The sequence below is a fragment of the Elephas maximus genome, chromosome 7 (assembly GCF_024166365.1).
Source record: "Elephas maximus indicus isolate mEleMax1 chromosome 7, mEleMax1 primary haplotype, whole genome shotgun sequence".
NCBI classification, from domain to species: domain Eukaryota; kingdom Metazoa; phylum Chordata; class Mammalia; order Proboscidea; family Elephantidae; genus Elephas; species Elephas maximus.
In genome coordinates, this window is record NC_064825.1 from 129,495,389 (window position 1) to 129,518,349 (window position 22,961).

Sequence of the window (22,961 nt, forward strand, 5' to 3'; positions counted from 1 at the left end):
CGTGATTCTTAATTTTCTACATCTTACCAGTCTAAAGCAGGAAGTTGAAAAGAGTTGAGCTGCGCTTGGCGCTACCCTGGGGCTCCCTCTCCTCTTTGTTGGCCGGCCGTGCGTCTCCCACTTCTGCTCCCGCGTCTGCCCACTCCAGGTCTCTGAACCTACTGGGGAGCGGTCAAAGGTGTGATTTTTTTTCTCTCTAGAAAGAGGTTCCGGAAGTTGGTGGCACTTAGAAGAACAGAACCAGGATTCTGGCCGATGCTAACTTGAGGCTCAGTGTGTTATCTGCAGGAATTGGAGAAGTTCCCTCCTGTCTGAAGGAGTGGAAGTTTGCTAGGAAGGATATTTGATCATTTAAATTATTACTCTATGTCGCCTACTGATTCCGCCTACTCCTCCGTCTCCTCTCCCTTCTCCCAGAAATCCTATAATAAACGTTTGTGGATTCATTGATACATGGAATCTTTAGAAGAGAAGAGGCTGTGGGGAAGGGTCTGACCTGAAAGGCCAAATCGATTATGTAAATAATTATGTACTAGACACATGGCCTTTGCGGCCCGAGCCAGGGCTCCCATATAGGACAAAGGGCTGTGAATCTTCAGAAGGTGCATTGGAACAGACGGGGGAGGGCCTGAAATATCAGTACGAGGTGTTTGCCAGCTATTCCACAGGCAGCAGGGAGTCAGTGAAGATTGTCGAGATGAGGAGTGGCCAGGAGACCTATATTCTGCAGCCCAGTGAGATAATACCTACTTGACATCTGCTCCCTGCCAGGGGCTGTGTTAGGCACCTGAGATGGGACAGCTCCTGTCCTTGAGAGTTTTCACTGGTACCTGTGGCAAGAGAGAGGAGAAAGGTGAGCACAGATCTTGCCAGCACAGGCCTTGCACACTGGAGATTCAGGGGCTGGATGTGGTGCCCATATGGGTTTTCTTTGGCCTGATCAGTGTTTAAAAATAACAGTTTGAATCACATTAGTTGTTAACTTTCGGGAGTCAGAAGATTTCACGGAAAATGCACATTTCCAACTTCTGGATTTAAAATCCTGGAAGATCTGGCAATGCCAGGCCTGCAGTTCTGCAAGGTGACAATTGTCCAGAGCTCCACCTTTGTAAACAGTCTTTTCCTTACCAAATTCTCAAGCCTGGCACTTCCCTGTCTGCCTGGACCCTTGAGCATTTGTGTTTCATGGTAGCACTCAATACCCATTTACTGCCTTGATGGATAAGATTTTCCCAGGCATCCCCCCTCTCGATTAGCAAAGGAGCACTTAGCTGTAGGACCACCAGGGGTAGAAGACAGTTTCCCAGACACTTGACTTTCACCAAGGTGAAGGATAATGAGCTGAGGTTTCCTGAGCCGCCCCCCGCCCAAAAAAAACAAAAACCAAACACATTGCTGTTGAGTCGATTCCAACTCATAGTGAACCTATAGGACAGGGTAGAGCTGTCCCATAGGATTTCCAAGGCTGTAATCTTCACGGAAGCAGACTGCCACATCTTCCTCCCTCGGAGCAGCTGGTGGGTTCAGACTGCCAATCTTTTGATTAGCAGCTGAGGGCTTAACCACTGCACCACCAGGGCGCCTTCGTGATTTCCTGAGATCCTATTATATGCCTGCCCAGGTCAAGGGCTTTGTTGTTCTTAGGTGTCTTCGAGTCAGTCTCAACTCGTGACCTCACAGTGGACCTACCTGTCTTAGTTATCTGGTGCTGCTATAACAGAAATACCACAAATGGGTGGCTTTAAGAAACAAAAATTTATTTCTCACAGTTTAGGAGGCTAGAAGTCCAAATTCAGGGTGCCGGCTGTTGGGGAAGGCCTTCTCTCTCTGTCACCTCCGGTGGAAGGTCCTTGTCTCTTTTCAGCCTCTGCTCCACAGTTGCTTGTTGTTCTTGTGATGTGACATCTATCTTCCCACCTCTACTTGCTGTCTTCTGTGCCTAATCTGTTTCTTTCATATGCCAAAAATGATTGGCTTAAGAAACACCCTAAAAATGGTATGACCCCATTAACATAACAAAGAAACCCTACTGTCAAATGAGATTACATCCCCTGGGATGTTGTTGTTGGATGTCATCCAGTAGATTTTCGACTCATAGTGACCTTGTGTGACAGAGTAGAAGTGTCCCAGAGGGTTTTCTTGGTTGTAAGCCTTTATGGAGCAGATCACCAGGCCTTTTTCCTGGGCAGCCACTGGGTGAGTTTGAACCACCAACCTTTGGGTTAGCAGCAGAGTGCTTAACCGTTGCATCACCAGGGCTCCTTTCCACATGGATTCCAACACACGTTTTTGGAGGACACAATTCAACCCTTAACACTGCCCCATGCTCTTCTCCCTCCTCCCATAATGCTGTCTTCCTCCTCAATCTCTCTACATGCAACATGGCCCTCATAGCCTGGCTCTGGAGCTCCTAACCCTCTAAAACCTTCAGAACCACCTCAGTCTGGAGGGAGTCCTCTGTCTTCAAGTGGGGGAAGGACTGAATTCTCGTCTGAACCAAACAAGTTAATGCTTGACTTCCCTTAAGACACCCTGGGGTCTCTGGAGAGACTTTTCTTGGCAGCAGGGCAGGCAGAGTATGGGCTCTGAAGTTGGAATCTGACTTTGCATGGACTTAAGCAGGATAAGTAGTCTCTCTCCTTCTTTCTCTCTTTTTGTTTTATAATATCTTTTTTAAAAATTTGAGGTAAAATTCACATAGCATGAAATTGTTTTTGTTGGTGTTAGGTGCCATTAAGTTGGTTCTGACTCACTGCGACCCTATGTACACCAGAACAGGCTGCACCGAAGGCATGGACAGAGAACAAGGGTCCAGGAATTGACGGAATACCAACTGAGATGTTTCAACAAATAGATACAACACTGGAGGTGCTCACTCATCTGTGCCAAGAAATGTGGAAGACAGCTACCTGGCCAAATGACTGGAAGAGATCTATATTTGTGCCCATCCCAAAGAAAGGTGTTCTAGTCGAATGCAGAAATTATTGAAGAATATCAATTTCACACCCAAGTAAAATTTTGCTGAAGATGATTCAAAAATGACTGCAGCGGGACATTGACAAGGAACTGCCAGGAGTTCAAGCCGCATTCAGTAAAGGATGTGGAACGAGGGATATCGTTCTGATGTCAGATGGATCCTGGCTGAAAGCAAGAGTGCCAGAAGGATGTTTACCTGTGTCTATTGGCTCTGCAAAGGCATTCGACTGTGTGGGTCACAATAAATTATGGAGAATATTGCAAAGAAGGGGAATTCCAGAACACTTAAATGTGCTCATGAGGAACCTGTACATAGACCAAGAGGCAGTTGTTGGAACAGAACAAGGGGATACTTCATGGTTTAAAGTCAGAAAAGGTGTGCATCAGGGTTGTATCCTTTCACGATACTTAATTGGTCTCTATGCTGAGCAAATACTCCGACAAGTGGGACTATATGTAGAAGAGCGGGGCATCAGGATTGGAGGAAGACTCATTAACAACCTGCGTTATGCAGATGACACAACGTTGCTTGCTGAAAGTGAAGAGGACTTGAAGCATTTACTGATGAAAATCAAAGACTACAGCCTTCAGGATGGATTATACCTCAGCATTAAAAAAAAAAAACCTTACAACTAGACCAATAAGTAACGTCATGACAAACAGAGAAAATATTGAAGTTGTTAAGGATTTCATTTTACTTGGGTCCACAATCAACACCCATGGAAGCAGCAGTCGAGAAACCAGATAACATATTGCATTTGGTAAATCTGCAAAAGAACTCTTTAAAGTGTTGAAAAACAAGGATGTCACTTAGAGGGCTAAGGTGGTCCTGACCCAAGCCATGGTATTTTCAATAGCTTCATATGCATGCGAAGTCTGGACAATGACTGAAGAATCTGAAGAAACCTGGACAAAGACTGAAAAAGAATTGATGCCTTTAAATTCTGGTGTTGGTGAAGAATACTGCATATACCATGTGTGCCGGAAGAATGAACAAATCTGTCTTGGAAGAAGACAGAACACTCCTTAGAAGCAAGGATGGTAAGACTTCATCTCACGTACTTGGACCAGTCTCTGGATGTCATGGATTGGATTGTCTCCGCCAAAAATACGTGTCAAGTTAGTTAAGGCCATGATTTCCAGTATTGTGTGGTTGCCCTCCGTTTTGTGATTTTTCTGTGTGTTACAAATCATAATCTCTACCTATAGTTAAAGAGAATTAGGGTGGGACATAACACCCTTGCTCAGGTCATATCCCTGATCCAACGTAAAGGGAGTTTCCCTGAGGTGTGGCCTGCACCACCTTTATCATACAAGAGATAAAAGCAAAGGGAAGCAACCAGAGAGTTGGGGACCTCATACCACTGAGAAAGCAGTGCCAGGAGCAGAGCACATCCTTTGGACCCAGGATCCCAGTGAGAAACTCCTAGTCCAGGGGAAGGTTGGTGACAAGGACCTTCCTTCAGAGCCAACAGAGAAAGCCTTCCCCTCGAGGTGATGCCCTGAATTTGGACTTCTAGTCTGCTAGACTGTGAGAAAATAAACTTCTCTTTGTTAAAGCCATCCACTGTGGTATTTTTGTTATGGCAGCACTAGATTACTAAGACACTGGAGAAGGAGACATAGTGCTTGGTAAAGTGGAGGGTCAGTGAAAAAGAGGAAAACCTTTAAAGAGATGGATTGACACAGTGGCTGCAACAATGGGCTCAAGCATAACAACGATAGTGAGGATGGGGCAGGGTTTTGTTCTGTCATTCACAGGCTTGCTGTGAGTCAGAATCGACTCAACAGCACCTCACAGCAACACATTCAAGAGCAAGTTTCAGAGTCTCTACTGAAATCCATTTTGTCTTTTCTGTCTTTTTAGTTACCTTTTTCTTTCTTCAGATATGATGTCCTTGATGTCATCCCACAACTTGTCTGGTCTTCAGTTATTAGTATTGAATGCATCAAATCTATTCTTGAGATGGTCTCTAAATTCAGGTGGGATAAACTCAAGGTTGTACTTTGGCTTTCGTGGACTTGTTTTGATTTTCTTCAGCTTCAACTTAAACTTGCATATGAGCATTTGATGATCTATTCTGCGGTCGGTCCCTGGCCTTGTTCTGACTGATGATACTGACCTTCTTCATTGTCTTTTTCCACAGATGTAGTCAATTTGATTCCTGTGTTTTCCATCCGGTGAGGTCCACATGTATTGTCGCTGTTTATGTTGTTGAAAAAAGGTACTTGCAGTTACCAAGATATCGGTCTTGCAAAATTCTATCATGCAATCTCCTAGTCGTTTCTGTCACTAAGGCCATATTTTCCAACTACCGATCCTTCTTCTTTGTTTCCAACTCTTGCATTAAATCATACATTTTAAAAGTGTGTATTCACAATGCTGGGCAACCGCCACCTTTGTCAAGTTCCAAAACATTTTGGTCATCTCAAAAGAAAAGCCCATACCCATTAGCAATTACTACCCATTCTCCCGTTTCCAGCCCTGGCAGCTACTAATCTGCTTTTTGTTTGTGTGCCTTTACCTATTCTGGATAAAAACCAAAACCAAATACCTGTTGCCATCAAGTCGATTTCGACTCATAGTGACCCTATAGAACAGAGTAGAACTGCCCCATAAGGTTTCCAAGGAGCTCCTGTGCCACCAGGGTTTCCCTATTCTGGATACTTCATTTAAATGAAATCATACAATATGTGACCTTTTGGATCTGGCTTCCTTCACTCGACAATGTTTTCAGCATTCATCCGTGTTGTAGCAAGTACCAATATTTCATCCTTTTATGTCTGAATAATATTCATTGCATGGAGCTTATCCGTTAATCTGTTGCCAGACATTTGGGTTGTTTCCACCCTTGGCTATTGTGAAATGTGCTGCTATGAACATTTGTGTACAAGTATTTGGGGCTGCTAACCAAAAGGTCGGCAGTTCGAATCCATTAGTTGCTCCTTGGAAACCCTGTGGGGCAGTTCTACTTCTGTCCTATAGTGTTGCTATGAGCCGGAATCGACTCCATGGTAACAGGTTATTTATTTGAATAAGGAGCGCTGGTGATGAAAACGATTAAGTGCGAGATTGCTAACTAAAAGGTTGGTAGTTTGAACCCGCCCAGTGCCTCCGTGGATGAAAGACCTAAGACCTGTTGATCTGCTCTTGTGAGAAGTTACAGTCCCCTAGGGGACAGTTCTACTCCGTTGCATGGGGTCCTGTGAATCCAAATTGACTAGACGGCATCTAACAACAATGTGTCTGTTTTCAATTCTTTTGGGTATATAACTAGGTGTGAAATTGCTGGGTTATATATTTTTTACAGTTATTTTATATTTAATTTAACCTTTGGAGGAAACACCAAACGGTTTTCCACAGTGGCTGCCCCATTTCATTCCCGCCAGCAATGCACGAGGGATGTAGTTGCTCCACAGCTTTGTCAATGCTTGTTATTTACTTATTTCACTTATATCCACCCAACAAAGTTGATTCTCTCAGTCCTTGCTCTTTTTTTTTTTTTGGTGTTTCTGTGGAAGGACAGCTCCTTGGAGCTACCTACTCTGCCATTTTCACTGACATTCTATCAGTGTTTAGCCTCTTGGAGCCTCAGTTTACTCATCTGTAAAATGGGGATTTGAGTATCCAAGGCCCTCGTGGTCTAATGGTTAGGTGGTATGGCTGCTAACCAAGAGGTCAGCAGTTCGAATCCACCGGGTTCTCCTTGGAAACTCTATGGGGCAGTTCTGCTCTGTCCTATAGGGTCACTATGATTTGGAATCAACTCAATGGCAGTGGGTTTTTTTTGGTTTAGTGTACAGGGCTTCTGCTGGGCAAACCCTTTGGAGCTGCCAGGAAAATGTAGCCCACCCAGGTGACCTCAGTCAGCAGTGATTTTATCATGAAACCCAGGGAAGTAAGGAATAGAACAAGAAAAAGGACAAGGATGCCACTCAGCTCATCCAGGATATCACAGGACTCTAAAAGAACAAACCAAACCCCTTGCCATCGACCCGATTCCAACTCATAGTGACCCTATAGGACAGAGTAGAGCTGCCCCCGTAGGGTTTCCAAGGCTGTAAATCTTGAAGGAAGCCGACTGCCACAACTTTCTCCCACAGAACAACTGATGGGATTGAACTGCCGACCTTTCGGTTAGTAGCCGAGGGCTTAACCACGGCTCCACCAGGGCTCCTCTCATGGGACTCTAGTGACCCCCAAAACAATGCCCCATTCTATCATACCAATGACTCCTCCATCTGTGTCCCAAGAGTGTATCCCTTTTACTATGCCAGTGACCCCAAGAACCCGGCCCCATGTTCTGGTCATTTTCCCAAAAGGGAGGATTTGATTGGTTCCTCTCACCGGTGAAGCTGGACCAAGCCAATGGGTAGCTGCCTAGCACACAGCCCTGGTCCAGTCAGCTGTGGCTAGACACAGGTGTCATTCCCATACAAAGCAGGGTGACTGGCATGGGGTGTAGGTGGAGAGGGCCCGGGGGTTGCTCAGTGGCTGGGGCTGTGATGAGGCAGATGGGGAAGCAGAGGCTTATAGATGTCAAATGCTCTATATGTAGTAGAATTCTAGCCAGTGCTACCAGCCCCTTCCCCATGAGGGGATCAGCCACTTGAGGGCAAGGACTGGAGTTCAAATATGTGTCCCTCTACCAAGCCTAGCTCAGTGCCCACCACGCAGAGCCATCCCCAAACGTTTGCTGATGAAAATGGGCAGCTTCTGAGGGAAGCTGTTGGCAAAGCTGCATTAGGGCTGGGGCAGTGGCTGGGAGACTGGGCAGATATAGCCCGATGGCCCAGGAATTTTTTCCCTATATCACAAGCCAGCTACATCCTGACCTGATGGGAAAGTTGGGCTGGGTCCCCAGGAAGGAGAAATTCTGGGTTGGAATATCATAAGGACACCTGAGGGGTGAGTATCCTTTCTGCCCCCACCCTCCACTGCTCGGACTGTGAGTGGCCCAGCCCCAGTGAGTTGCCTGGGTGTGTCTGTCCTGGCCCCAGTGGGTCTGACAGGTCTAGGGAGGTTTGGGGAACAACAGGCAACCGGTGGGGAAGGAGAAGAGGGCCTATTAAGCTTTGGACCCTTCTCATCCTGTTCCACTTGGGGTCCTGCCCCCCACCAGTCCCTGCCGAGGGTGCAGCTGAGCCTAGCGACCTGAGCAAGATGTCCCCACAACTCCAACTACCATATTCCCTGTGACATCCGAGTCTGTGTGACATCCGAGTCTGTGTTCTAGCCCCAATCTCTCCCCAGAACTCGCTGCTGTTGTTGTGTGCCGTGGAGTCCATTCCAACTCATAGCTTCCCTACATAACAGAGTAGAACTGCCCTGTAGGGTTTCCTAGGCTGTAATCTTTATGGGAGCAAATCACCAGGTCTTTTCTTCTGTGGAGTGGCTGGTGGGTTCAGACTACAGACGTTTCAGTTAGCAGCGGAGTGCTTAGCCACTATGCTACCAGGGCCCCAGAATTCCAGACTTGGGCATTTCCCTCAGATCTCTCCCATAAGCGCCTCAAACTCCAACTCCAGATTTCTCAAACTGAACCTTTCATTGGCCCCCCCACCCTGTTTAGTGAGACCACCACTGAAAGCCGCATTCCTCACAAGAAGCAAAAAAAAAAAAAATCCTCCATTCCTGTTGAGTCAATTCAGACTCATGGTGACCCCATAGGTGTCAAAGTAGAACTTCTCCATAGGGGTTTCTTAGCTGTAATCTTTACAGTAGCGGATCGCCAGGCCTTTCTTCCATAGTGCCGCTGGGTAGGTTTTAACCACCAACCTTTAGGTTTGGTGAGCACAAACAGTTGGTACCACCCAGGGACTCATATGCAGCAGGTATTGCTAACATCCTCATTTTCAGGTAAGGAAGCAGGCACAGAGAAGTTATATAACTTGCCTAAGTTCCCACAGCATGGAAGTGGAGCAGTCTGGATCTGAACCTAGGACTCTGGCTTCAGAGCACATGCAGTTAACTGTGACGTTAAATGGCCTCTGTAGAGGCAGCTGCCCTCATATCTCCATCCTCTGTGTAAGCCCCTGTTCTGGCCTCACCACTTCCCTCCTGGACTGCAGGGATAGACTCCTCCGTGGCCTCACTGTTTCTGCGTCTCTCTCCAATTCACGGGCACAGGCAGCCAGAGGGGTCTTTCTAAATCATAGACCTGACCATGCTGCTCTTCAGGACAAAGTCCAGACCCTCTGACCTTACCTTATGACCCTTCATTATCTGCCTTCAACCCACTGCTCCAACCCCATCCTCTCCCCTCCCTCATACCCGGGGGCCTCCCCCTCCCAGGAGTCCCCACTGTTCTCTGAGTAGTCCATGTTCATGCCTTCCACATTCTCTAGTACCTCTGCCTGGAATGTTCCTCCCCATCTCAATCCAGCAAACTCATACTCATGCCTCAAGGCCCAGCTGGGGAACACCTCCTCCAGGTTGCCTTCCTGGAGTTCCCAGGTAGGCTCCCTTTTCTGGAGTCCTATATTACACACTTCTGCAAAGCTGTCTGGAGGACAAGCTCCATCACGATTTACGTTCAGTTTCCCCAGGCCTTGGGAGTGGGATGGTGGCTACTTGGTTTTTAGTTTTCCAGATACAGCCAGGGCCCGGCATAGGGCAGGTGTCTGCAAAAATCCTTAGGTGAGGTCTGCCGTGTGGCATAGCTGGACAGTCAGCGCCATTTCTTGCCTCACCTTCCTCCAGTATCAAAACAGCCTCTGGCTTCTGGGCAAGTGCCCTGGCCTGGCTCAGTGCCTGGTACATAGTCGACACTCAGTGAATGCTCAGGGAAGGCAGGAGAGCAGGTGGGTAGGAGCACGTGCCTGTAAAGGCAGAAAGACCTTACTTTTCCTTGGGCTGGGCAGAGTCATTGCAGTGCAGTGCAGTGAATTGCTTTTATATGGCCTTCCTAGCCATGGTCTCTTAATTCCCCCAAAAATGATTGGCTGGGACTATGGAAATAAGGTATATAAGACTCTTGCAGAGACTGGACAATAAATATGCAGACAAGGTCCCTGTGGCCTGCCAAGGGGATTTGATCAGTTTTGCCATCCTGCTAGGCTTAAAAGAGCCAACCTCACAGAGGCTGAGGGGGACCTCACTACCATCAAGAAGAGCTAGGAGCGGAGCACATCCTTTGGACCTGGGGTCCCTGCCCTGAGAACCTCTTAGACCCAGGAGACAGAGAGCTGTAACACTGAAGACAGCAAGAGGCTGCAAGCGATGGCAATAGCAGTTATGCACGTGTGCGGTGAGGCAGGCCTTTCTTCCACCCATCCCAAGAACTGGCTGGGCTGCCAAAGCCCCATCCAGGCCAGTTACTTCTCTGGGGCTGGGTTTCTGAGAAGGAGCGACACCGGGCAGCGAGAGGACACCAGTGAGAGCTTAGGGGCTGATGGAGGGAACACCAATAGCCTCCTATGGGCAGATGTCCTGCCCAGGAGCACAGGACTCCCTGCCAGTCAATCAATACCCCTGGAGAAGGACATCATGTGGTCCAGGGGTCCCAGTGCAGGGCTGCCCGTCATTAGTCCCTGCCCCTCTCAGGGCCTCAGTCATCCCATCTGTCAAGTGGGGACAATCAGCCCTCCCCCTCCCCCCAGCTCACTGAGGCCAACCGAGCTGAAAGCACTTTGGAATAAAGACTCAGAGAAATTCTCGTACAAACAGGGTTGTTATTTCACCCAGCAGCCTGGTCAGAGGAGCAAAAAGGTGGTAAGTGCTCAGGGCTCGTGCCCTGGGTCCCCAGGGAAAAGAGCAGGCGAGGGGCAGGGAAAACAACACCTGCAAGAAGGAGGAGGTGGAGGCTGCGTCCCGGCTTTCCCCACGCCTCCTCCCTGGACCTCAGTTTTCTCCCTGTGCGATGAGGGAGCACCATCCCTGCCTGGCTCCTGCCAAGGGCCCCACTGAGGCTCCAGGGAGAGAGTGGGTGTGAACGAGCTTTGCCACCTGTAAAGTGCAGTGCACACGCGTGGGCCCAGCTGGGCTCTGGGAGTGGGGACAGTGAAGTTGGCAAGGATAACACTGTTTGGCCTGGAACCCAGTCCTCTGAGTGCCCTTAGATCCCCAACACTCCTGGCACGCTCAGCCCTGGGGTCAGAGTGACCTGAACGTGAAGCCGCTGAGGCCCAGGGGATGAATAGGTCTGTTCTGCGCCCCCGCTCCTGATGAGCCCATGGTTGGGACCACCCCCTCAGCAAGGCCACATGTAGCCTCTAATCCCTGCAGATGAGCAAGTGGGTTTCTTATAATGACCAAGTGCAGCCCTGGGGACGGGAGGGCACAGCCTGGCCCTATTGTCCCTGATCGTCGCCCTTCTAGTCCATGAGGTCTCCTGTGCGTCTGGGTGGAGGCCGTCCCTCTGCGTGTCAGCCCTGGTCCTGGGTGGGGGTCAGGATGACCTATGGTGGACCCTTCCCCTTGACACCGTTGTAGCCACCAGCCAGGAATGACAGCAGCAGGGGCCCCGGCCCAGCAGAGGCCTCAGTCCTGACGGCCACCCCTCCTCGGCTGACTCTCAGCTCCAGAAGGGGCAACGGGAAGAGGGCAGCTGGGAGAGCCTGGGTGGGGCCCCATCAGAGCAGAGCCTTGAAGAGGAAGGAGAGGGAGGCTCCGCAGGAGAGCCCCAGGGCTAAGAAGAAGGTCATGAGGGCGCCGGCCACCTCCCGCTCATGCAGCAGCACCTGCCTGGAACACACGGGGGAAGGAGCTCTTGGAAAACCTCAGTGCCCTCCGCCCTCCACCCTCCTCATGACAGGCCGCCTGAGTGCTGGTCTGGGCTCTGGCCCAACACCTTGTGTCAGATCGTTTAGTTTGTCTTCTCTCTGGGCCTCAGTTTCCTGATCTGTAAATGAGGCCACTGGACAAAGACACCTCTCAGGGCACTTGGGGTCCAACATTATAGGATTCTAGGTCCCACTGTGTCTTCCACTCTTGACAAAATGTCCCCAGCCTGGTCCTCTCATCACCTCAGCTCTCCCTGGATTCTCAACTCCATTCCCCTTAAAGGAAAACACCCTGTTTTTGATCAAAAACTTAGTTCTCTCTTTGCTGAGAATTTTGGAGCTAAACCGGCCCTAAGAGACAACAGTCCAACCCATTTATTTTACAGACGGGGAAACTGAGGCCCAGAGAGGTCCTGACTTGCCAGAGGTCCCATAAGGCTCCAGAACTGATGTCTGGGCTACTTTCCTGGGCAGGTACCCCCACTCTAGTGCTTCTCTCCACAACTTCCAAGCTGGGCCAGCTTAGCAGTTAAGGCCTGACCCCATGGGTGGCACCAGCAAGGCCTGGAGACAGCTAGGGCTGGGTGGGCCAGAAGCAGAGGGGCCGCTGCCTTGCAGGCTGCCACCTGTCCCTCCTCCAAGAGCCAGCCCAATGCCCCCCTCATCCTGCAGACCTGGGCGCCAGGCACATGGTGAGGGACACCAGGTAGCCGTTGGAGACGGCAAAGAGCAGCATAAAGGTGATGAAGTAGGCGTCCTGGGGGAAGAGGATGGGCAGCCGGGACCTCTCGGGCACGTGGCACAGCATGAAGAGTGGCACAAACAGGAAGCGCAGGCAGACCAGCAGGGGCAGCAGCCGGCTGTTCTTGTCCGGCTGTGGCAGAGGCTGGGGTGAGTGCAGGCGCTGGGAGCCGTGTCTGCTCCAGGGGCACCTCGGGACACCTGGGACAGACCCTCAGATCCCTTCCCCCACCTCAGACCTGCCCTACGTGAGTGCAGGGCCGCACCAAGGGCACCAGCAGTCAGGGACCAGCCTGGCCTTCCTGAGCTCTGGCTTGTGCTCCCTCCATGGCAGGCCCAGAAGAAGTCTTACACAGCATCTGTGGTTTTCAAACTGGGCTCCTTGGGGCACCACTGGGGATCCCCACACCCCTTTGGGGCAGAAGGGGCTGTTGAGTGGGATTGGAAGCTGGGTATCCAGGCCCCACCCCGGCTTGGCTCAAAGAATCTCCTTTTTGATCTGTTTCATGTGTTGGGCCTCCTTAGAAGATTCCAGGTAAAGGAACAAGCCAAACCAAACCGTACCAGTTGCCACTGAGTCGGTTCCAACTCACCCCGGCAACCCCATGTGTTTCAGAGTAGAACTGTGCTCCTTAGGTTTTGAATGAATGGTTTTTCAGAAGCAGATTGCCAGGCCTTCCTTCCAAGGCGCCTATGGGTGGATTCAAACTGCCAACCTTTTGGTTAGTCGCCAAGTGCTTAACCCTTTTCACTACCCAGGGACTCCTTAAAAAACAGTTGCCATTGAGTTGGCTCCAACTTATAGTGACCCCATGTGTGTCAGAGTAGATCTGTGCTCCACAGAGTTTTCAATGGGTGATTTTCTGGATCACCAGGCCTTTCTTCCGTGGCATCTCTGGGTGGACTGAAACCTTCAGCCTTTTAGTTAGCAGTGGAGCATGGTAACCATCTGTACACCCGAGGAACAGCACCTTGGCTAAATGCACCCGAGCACTAGCAATCTTGCCCAGCTCCTCACTTGGTGGGGAAACATTCTCTGAGAACTGAGGTGGGATGTTGGGGACACACAGGTTGCTTGGACGTGGCCTCTGCTTTCAAGACACTCATAGTCCAAGCCTTGGCTTGCATACCTTCATGGGCCAGGTGCTCATTATCCACTGGGGCAGCTGTTTCATTGCCAGACTATTTGGGCTGTTGGGAAATGAGTTTTCTGTGCTGTTTCATGCCCTCTGATCTCTGACTACTCTCTAGGACCCTCACAGAACCCTGGGGTGTGCTCACCCACAGGAAGTAAGAGGTCAGGCTGCGTCCCAGCCAATCCATGACGTTGAAGAGAAGGAAGCAGCAGATGGGGTTGAAGAACTGACCTGGGAGAGAGAGAGAGCTGGTGGCTCATCCTGCTCCCGACTCCCCTCTTCCCTCTCTCCTCTCCACTCCCCCACCCTGGCCTCTTCTGTACCCCAACACTCACTCCACTTCCCAGGACTGGTGGAGCTGGTCACCATGGCTGTGATGGCGGGGAAGACGGACAGAGTGACTGTGAAGACCAACACAAGGCACAGCGCTGTCAGCCAGATCTGGGAGCCGGAGGCAGGGGTGTGAGCCGGTGGGGCAGTCCTGGGGCCCAAGGTCAGCCCCGCCCTCCTGACCCAGGCCTGGCCCAGGAGCAGACAGGCCTAGCTGTGTCCCTGACGCACAAAGCGCCCCATGACTGACGGGCGGACAATGGGAGTTCTAAGGCCCCATTCCATTCTAACACTTTTGTTGCCGGCATCCTCAGGAAGGGCTGGCCTCCCCTGGGCCCCTGTGGTGGCTGGGGCAGGGACAGGATGGGCAGGACAGAAGGGAGCAGCCCTCTATTGTCCAGGGTTGGGAGTGGGGTTAGGTCCAAGCCAAACCTTTTGGAAGACAACTAAGACAGGTTTCCCTGGCTTCTGGGGCTCCTCTGGCTCCATCTCTAGCTCCTTTTCTGGGTCAAGATCCAGAGTCAAGGCTGCCTTCTGGGGGCTGTTGGGAATCCCGTTCTTCTCATCTGGGGCAAATGCGGAGAGCAGGGTCACAGCTTGGGATCCAGGTTTCCTGACAGCCAGACCCAGTGGGGGGTAATCCTAGCAGTTAGCAGGAGCGATCCTCCTCCAGGCCAGGGTGCGATCAAAGAGGGCATAGTTAATGACAGATATTCACAGCTACTATTTCTTAGGCACCTTAGATGAACTACCTCGTTGTCATCGCTTTACAAATTAAGAAACTAGGGCTCAGAGGAGTTAAGCGACTTGCCTAACGACACACAGCTTGGATGTCGTGAAGCCAGGATTTAAACCAAGATGCATTTGGATCCACAGTTTGCAGGCACCAAGCTCTGCCACCTCCTCATTTTATAGAGGAGGAAACTGAGGCCCAAAGGGCAGCAGGGATGACTTTAACCCAATTGACTTCTCTTCACATCTCTCCCTTGCTCACACAGGCTACTGGGGGTTGGGGCTGTGGTTGGGGATGGGGGGAAATGCTTCCCAGATAGGTGGCTCTGGCCTTCTCAGGGTCTCCCAGCTCCCCAGGAGATCCTGGGACTCACCAGCCTGGAGGAGCTCAGCTTTGGTCTCCAGCTCATGAGCTTGGGCTTGGGATGGCTTCTTGGCCAGGTAGTAGCGGGCAAACTCCTGCAGAAGGAAGGAAAATAGTGTCCCTGCCTGGCTTGGGCCCAGGTGTCTGGATCCCTCCCCACACCACTGACTTAGAGGCTGGAGTCCCCCAGTGGCCTACTCCTTTGGGGATCAGGGCTGGGCTCAGGCCTCCTCTGTCCCCCCGGCTTCCCTTGGGGCCTCAGACTCAGGGCTGTATCTGAGATCCTCTGAGGTGGGGTCTGGAGCCCAATGGCAAGGCTGACAGGGCTGGGCAGGCTCACCAGGTGGGACAGGCTCAGGTAACACATGATAGACATCAGGATGCCCACACAGGGTGTGATGAAGTACCCCAGGGCGGAGGTCTGGGCATCCATGCCACCTGCGGCAGAAACGTCAGCTGCAGAGGACAGGGGCCTCGTCCCCAGGGCTCCCACAGGGCCTCCAGCTCCCCTCTCACATCTCACAATGTGCTCTTCAGATTCCCCTCCCAGCCCCTTCTCCTCTTCCCACTGACAAGCTCAGAACTCTTGCAGGCTTCCAGACCAGCCCTTCTCTTCTCCCGCTTTTCCCTATTATGTCATTTTTGTTGAGCACCTACTATGTGCCAAGAGCTTTCTCATATGGTATGCTCATTACAGTCTGAGGGGGAATAGCTATAACAATCATGTAGGTGGGGAAACTGTAGCACAGACAGGTTAAGTGCCTGAGCAGTGGAACTGAGATTTGAACCCAAGCTTGTAGGAATCCCAAACCCCTCTTCCCTGGCTTCAACCTCAAGCCGCTGCCACGTGCCAGCATCAACCAAGCTAACCCAATTCTTACCCAGTCTTTCTCCCTCCCTGCAGAACCTAGGAACTTGGCTCCCACCCCCAGCCCCAACCCCCAGCTCCCCGGAACTAGGCATCTGCCTCCCGGCATGCCCTCTCCCCTCCCCAGAGCTCAGAGCTGCCCTCCAGCCACCCCAGTCCACTCACTGGCCATGGACAGGAGCATGGCGAGGGCGGCAAAGATGCCAGCCAGGCCCTGGCCACTGAGGAAGAGAGTGCTGTAGGTGGACGGCAAGGTGCCCAGCTGCCCGAAGAGGCTGCCCTGCAGAACTGCACTGAAGGCTGTGGGGGGACAGGAGGGCTCAGGGGTTCCTGGAGTTGGCACCAGGGTATACAGGGCTAGGTTGGTCGAGGTGAACTTTCCTAGGGACTCTGGGTACCATGCCCCCCACTCATCTTCTGTGGAGCAGCCCCAAGTCTGTGGGGCTGGGAGCCAGGTGGCCTGTTTGGAGGTCACTGTGGGACCTGGGCCAGTGACGTTTGCTCTCTCTGGGCCTCAGTTTCTTCATCAGGGACATGGGTGACAATGATGCCGTCTTTGTCCCCTCCTTTGATAGGCGGGGCCCTTTCAGTTACAAGGAGGAAGCTGGGCTGCAGCCCTGTGGGGGCCTGGGTGGGGAGGTGGGTGGGGGCAGAGGTGCTCACAGTTGATGAACCAGATGGAGGCCATGGTGATGGAAAAGAAGGGCCCGGGGCTCATATCCACTTTGACCAGCACCGCCGTCAGGGTGAAGAGCAGCAGGATGGCCAGCAGGCTGCCCAGAATCCGCACTGCTTCTGGAATGCTGCTCGGAGGGGGGCAGGGTGGGGTCAGCCAGGCCCAGGCTTGGCAAGGGAGGTGGGCAGGAGGGTCAGCCTGGGCACAGTGGGGGTTGGAGGATGCAGGGAGAGCGGAGGAAGGATGGGAGGTCTTTCCCTGGGTCCCTGTGAAGCTACCTCAGCAGGGGAGAGGCAAGGAGGGGTTGGGAGGGGAACCCAAAGGGTCAAGGCCTCTCACTGCTGGTATAGGAAGGAGTTGAGGAGAGTGAAGAGCAGCAGTGGCAGCTGGGACAGCAGTGTCACCCAGTTGTTGAAGTTGAAGGCATCTGCGGGGCCTGTGTGGTTGGTGCTCAGGGTCCCGGCTGTGCTGTTGGCCCCCGCCAGCCGTCCCTGGAAGTACTGACAGGATTGAGGGTGTTGGGTCACCCCCCAGGCCTCATCCTACATCCCGCCCTCAGGACCTCCCCTGCTGGCCCCCCCCATGCTTGTGATGGCTTGGTTAATGTCTGCGGAGACCGGGACCGTGTCTGCCTTGTCATTGTACTGTCCACGGCAGCTGGCACACAGTCGGAGCTCCATGAGTGTTCATTGAATTGAAGGGCTGAGATCTGGCACAGAGCCCAAGCCCAAAGAAGTCCCAGCGCCGGGCCCTGCTCCATCTTTGGGTCACTCTCCTTTCAGTGCCCTGGTTCCAGCCCCTCCCCTACTCCTGCATCAACTCCTAGAGTCATTCATTCCACAGGTATTTATTGAGTGTCTACTGTAAGCCATTCATAGCGACCTTATAGGTCAGAGTAGAACTGCCCCGTAAGGTTTCCAAGAAGCGGCTGGTGGATTTGAACTGCCGATCTTTGGTTAGCAGCCATAGCACTTAGCCACTACTCTACCAGGGCTGTAAGGTTACTAGGAGTCAGAATTGACTGAAAGGCAATGGGTTTGTTTTTGTTTTTGTTTTGTTTCTTTTTTTAACTGTAAGCCAGGCTCTGGTCTTGGTGCTGAACACGGCATTCTCCCTGGAACATATACCCCTCTTAAAAATGCCCTGTGGGTTCCCTATTGCCCAGAGGGTAAAACCCCAAGTCCTTAGAACAGAACCAGGTCTTGAGCTCCCAGCTGTGCCCCATCTACTGCTTCATCCTGGCTAAGCTCCAGACACCCCAGGCTCCTGGTTTTCTCCAAACAGGCTGCCTCTGTGCCTTGGCACGTCTGTTGTCTTCACCTGTCATGCCCAACCCCCTTCCTACCACTCTCTTCTCACACTTTGCCCACCCTACTCCCAAGTCACCATCCACCTCTTCTATGAAGCCCTCTGAGGCCTCCTCCCCCAAAGAGAAGGAACTGCTCCCTCCCCTGGGGACCCACTTTGGGCTCTGCTCCTAGCCTGGGTGTTGCATGTCCTGATACATTATTAATAGCTCTTTGGCCCCCTCAGGACCAGGGGCTGATTCATCTTTGGGCTCAGCACACAGACAAGTCCCAAAGTGGCACCGAAAAGTTGTTGCACTGCATAGATATGAATGCCCTGGCCCCAAAGAGAACCATGCACCCCGACTCTGCCTCTCCTTAAGAGAAAGTAAGCTCCCTGAGATAGGGCCTTCTTTCCTTTTGTCTCATCCTATGTCTCCAGTGCCAAGCACAGTGCCTGGCTCACCAAAACCAAACTAAACTCCTGGTGGTTGAGAAGACTCGGACGCACAGCAACCCTACAGGACAGAGTAGAACTGCCCGGAGTGCCTGGTGGGTTAGAACTGCAGACCTTTTGGTTAGCAGCCAAATGCTTAACCACTGCACCACCTTAACTGGCCCACAGCAAAAGAAAAAAAAAATAGTGCTCATTAAACCTTTGTCAAGCGAAGGCCTGTAGGACATGCTGTTGCAAAGCAAACCAAAGGGTCAGTAGTCTGCCTTTGGGGGTCACTGACCCCGGAATCATAACGGTAGAGTGGGCGGACAATTCCTCTGCTGCTTCTCCAAGGCCCCTGAGCTGGGCAACTGGCCCCTCAGGGACCTGGGCATTTATGAAGACTTGGTTTTCCTCCACTAGAGGTGTTTCTGTTCCCTGAGACTCAGTGCCCTATCACCAAGGAATTAACAAGGAGTCAGAGCCGGCGGGGGGAAAGCGGCCCGGGAGAGCCTCAGGTCCACGTCAGCTAGTTGGAGGCAGAGAAGGCTTTCTTAGCCTTGGGGCTGTCACTCAGCCGCGGGTCTCACCGGGATGGCGGTGATGAAGAAGTTCCAAGGAAGGAGGGTGCCCAGGCCCAGGGTGAAGAAGCTGATCCCGACCAGGTGGTAGCTGTGGGGATCAGCCAGAAGGTCACCCCGAGGACGCCCGGGTCGCCCCTCCCGCCTCCCAGGCGCCCCCTCCGGAGAGCGGACTACAACCCCCATCACGCCGGCTCGGCAGGCCCAGGACGACGGCTGATGGGAACTGTAGTTCCTCCCGGTCTTCTGGGCGCCTTGGAGCGCGCCAAGGGAGACGGTGTGCCAGCCCCCGGGCGCCCGCAGGCACCCCACCCCGCTCCCCACTCACCTGTCCTGCGGGGCGTCTCCCCGCGCCATGGCTGCTGCAGCGGGAGGGGGAAAGCCGCACCTGCACCTGCGCCGGGGCCGAGGGTCGGAGACCGGGAGGCTGCGTCCTGCCGGCGGCGGGCCGGGGATGGGGGATCCGGGCTCCCCGAACCTGGGGGAGCCTGCAGGGAGCCGGGGAAGGACTCGGGAGTCTCAGTTTCCGCAGGCTGCGGCCTCGGCTCCGCCCCCGGGGCGGGGACAGAGGGTCCCCCCACCCTACTGGGACTCTGGGCTCCCGGCGCCTCCTCCCGGCAGTCTAGAGGCGACGGACCCGGGAAGGTGGCGCCACCGTCTCCCCTCCCCGCAGCCCCGATACACACACATCAGCGTACTAGGGTTCCCGCCCCTCCCGCGGGGTGACGGAGGGGTCCCCACCCCAGCCGGGAGCGCCCGGAGCTGCTGTCCCCGCTCCAGCACAGAGGGCGCCGCGCTCGCGTCCCTGCGGAGCCACCACAGAGTGCGCTACCCAAGAGGGCCCAGCGCCCAAGGTGGGGGGGGGGACAGGAGGGACCACCTGTCTCCTGCGGTCCTGGCGGGCCGAGCCGAACTGGGTCCCCAAGGAGGCGGAGAAGACCAGATGCCCACGCTGGCGAAGCCCCCAAGTGGATCTGGGAAGCAGACGGACAGAGGAACCCTCCCCGCCCATGTGTGTCTGCACTCCTGCCCCACATCCCATCAGACATATCAAGATGCACCCACCTCCCACTTTTTATACATTTTTTTCTGTGAAAATCTGTGAAAAGATTATAACCATTGCGCGTTTGAAATGAATTTGCTTGGACTAATTCATAATTTTACGAGTAGGCATGGTTTTGTTGAATCACCGTGCTTATGTCGGGTCTTGGAGAAGTGAGACGCTCTAAACACGAATTATTTTCATAAGTAATGACATTTTATGGCCACCCAGGTGCTAAGGCATCCGGCTTTTATCCCGTGAAGGAGGTGGGGTGGTGCGGGCTCAGATTTGCACCGTCTACAGTCCTCCCTGGCTGCGGCATGGAGGGTGCATCCGACGGGTCCCCAGGGGAAACCTCCAAGTAGAGCAAGTCCACCGGGCAAAGGGGGCTGGGCTCAGGTGGAGAGGCGTGGCTCCTTTGGGGAGCCCGCCCTGCCGAGGGTGGGGCAGGAGCTGTCTTTGGGTGCATACCCCACCATCAAATTGTGTGGTCCTTTCCAGGTTTTTTCTCCAGGAGACTGGAGGCTGTGGGGCAAAGGCTCTACTTGTCTCTTTCACTGCTGTAGAGCCGGCATCCTGGCACCACTGGCAGGTCCACAGCAGGTACTTGATAAACGTGTGGGAATAGATGGATGGATGGTGCTGAGATCCTCCCTGGTTTTAGGGGAACAGGGACAGCAGGAAATTCCACTGAAACAGAAAGTCATCACTTTTCAATTTTCTTTCAATCCTTTAGAATATATCAAAGCAAAAGTCTCTAATTAGTGCTAACATGTTCTAAAGCCTTTCTAAGACCTGTTAATCAACCTCCCTCTCTCTCTCAGTATGTGTGTGTCTCTCTCAGTCTCTCAAGCAAAGAGCTGGGTTCAGGACTTCTGCTGACAACGTCATCTAAATAGGAGTGTATTTTTATAGTTTACTTTTAGGGCTACTGATACTGGTTTCCTATTTCTGATAGTGATGTCAACTTTTCTTTGAAAAATAAACTTGTGTATGGAAGCCCTGGTGGCGTAGTGGTTAAGTTCTACAGCTGCTAACCAAAGGGTTGGCAGTTTGAATCTGCCAGGCTCCTTGCAAACTCTATGGGGCAGTTCTACTCTTTCCTATAGGGTCATCATGAGTCGAAATCAACTTAACGGCACTGGGTTTGGTTTGGTTTTGGTTTATGAAAAATGAGCCATTTAGAGAAAATAAAATGAGACCAGAGGTGGGTCACAGTGACGGCACAGATTGTGAAGACCCGTGGTGGAGGAAGCACTCAGTTTGCCCTGGCCGTGAGCGAAGAGAAAGACGACACTTCAGGGAGAGAACAGCCTGCACCAAGACCAGGGAGGCCAGAGAGCCCGCAGTTTGGGGACAGACAAATAGATCCCCTTGGCTGGTGCCGTGGGAGGAGGGGGCAGGCCCTGCAGCAGCCAGGCATGACAGGCCTGAGAGCTGGGAGAGGAGGTTTGATCTCATTTTAAATCAGTGGTTCTCAACTGGATCAGACCCAGTCCCTCTTTTAATAACAAATATTTTGTTACTCTCCTGAAATGAAATTCATGCATGATAAAACCCACCTATCCAGAAATGTTTTAAATGTCATTATAATATTCTAATATAAGAAAAATCCTTTGCCCTCACGCTGATTCTGACTCATAATAGCCCTATAAGACAGAGTGGAACTGCCCTATAGGGTTTCCAAGGAAGCGGCTGCTGGATTCAAACTGCCGACATTTTTGTTAGCAGCTGAACGCCTAACCATTGCACCACCAGGGCTCCGAACAAATAAAAGTCTGTCATAATAAATAATATGTAATTACAATATGCTAGTGCTCAAGCACGATGGAGTTCTTGGATGCTGCCCCCTCGCATGAGGCCACAATGAATACAAAGGCTGCAAACGCAGAGACGATACAGCCGATGGGGGAACTGACCGCACAGATGGTAATGGGATTTTCTGAAGTGGAATTGTTGGCAAAGTCCCAAACAGAGTGCAGCTGTCCACGGACTTAGACAGTTGTTGTATGCACTGGAAAATATGTATAGGCAAACTCTGCAAACAATACTGGTGTCCAAATGTAAAATGGAGTGCATTTCTAGGCTCAGAAAATTATCAACATCTTTTAAAATCGTTAATAGATTTTTTTTAGTATCATTTTAAATTTACAGAATTGAGCAGATAAAACATGGAATTCCCTATGCCCCCCACACAGACACACTGTTTTCCTTATTATTAATCTCTCGCACTGCTGTTGCTGTTGCTAGCTGCTGTCAAGTCAATTCTGACTCACCGCCACTCCACGTGTGCAGGGTAGAACTGCTCCATAGGGTTTTCAAGGCTGTGGCTTCCAGAATCAGGTTGCCAGGCATGTCTTCCAAGGAGCCTCTGGCTAGGTTCGAATCACCCAATTTTTGGCTAGTAGTTGAGCACTTAACTGCTCGCACCAGCCTGGGTACCCTAACGTCTTGCAATAATGTGGTACATTTGTTATAATTGTCAAACCAACACTGACATGTTATTATTAACTGGAGTCCACAGAAGAGCCCTGGTGGTGTAGTGGTTAGGAGCTTGCCTGCTAACCAAAAGGTTGGTGGTTCAAATCCACCAGCTGCTCCTTGGAAACTCCATGGGGTAGTTCTACTCTGTCCTATAGAGTTGCTATGAGCCAGAACTAACTTGACGGCGATGGGTTTGGTTTTCTGGTTTTTTACAGTCCATAGTTTACATTACGGTTCACTTTTTGTGTTGTACAATTCTGGGGGTTTTGACAAATGCAAGATGACATGTGTACACCTTACAGTATCATAAAGAATAGTCTCACTGTCCTAAAATTCTCCTGTGCTTCACTTATTGGTCCCTATCTCCCTCCCCCTGATCTGACAACCCCTTATAATTTTTTTTTTTACTGTCTCTGTAGTTTCACCTTTTCCAAAACATTCTTAAAAGTTGGACTTATACAATGCGTAGCCTTTCTAAACTGGCTTCTTCCACTTGGCAATACTAATTTAGGGTCACTATGAGTTGGAATCGACTCGGCGGCATTGGGTTTGGTTTTGGTTTTTGCTATGTCTTTTCACGGCTTG

General features: G+C 51.8%; 1 protein-coding gene across 4 annotated transcripts; it reads right to left on the minus strand.

Moving 5' to 3' along the window:
* Positions 1-10,636: 10,636 nt before the first annotated feature.
* SLC29A2 (solute carrier family 29 member 2) lies at positions 10,637-19,390 on the minus strand. Of its 4 annotated transcripts, XM_049892562.1 has the most exons (12): positions 19,179-19,390; positions 18,860-18,941; positions 16,887-17,047; positions 16,535-16,674; positions 16,037-16,171; positions 15,344-15,441; positions 15,014-15,098; positions 14,340-14,473; positions 13,913-14,018; positions 13,723-13,808; positions 12,375-12,574; positions 10,637-11,662 (listed from the first exon to the last, which is right to left on the minus strand). In XM_049892562.1, the coding sequence occupies exons 1-12, from the start codon at positions 19,205-19,207 to the stop codon at positions 11,551-11,553; spliced, it is 1,368 nt and encodes a 455-aa protein (XP_049748519.1). In that variant the 5' UTR covers positions 19,208-19,390; the 3' UTR covers positions 10,637-11,550. The 4 variants fall into 4 exon arrangements, with proteins under 4 accessions (XP_049748519.1, XP_049748520.1, XP_049748522.1 ...); XM_049892563.1 differs by lacking the exon at positions 16,037-16,171; XM_049892564.1 differs by lacking the exon at positions 10,637-11,662 and having other exon boundaries at positions 12,481-13,149.
* Between the last annotated feature and the right edge of the window lie 3,571 nt (positions 19,391-22,961).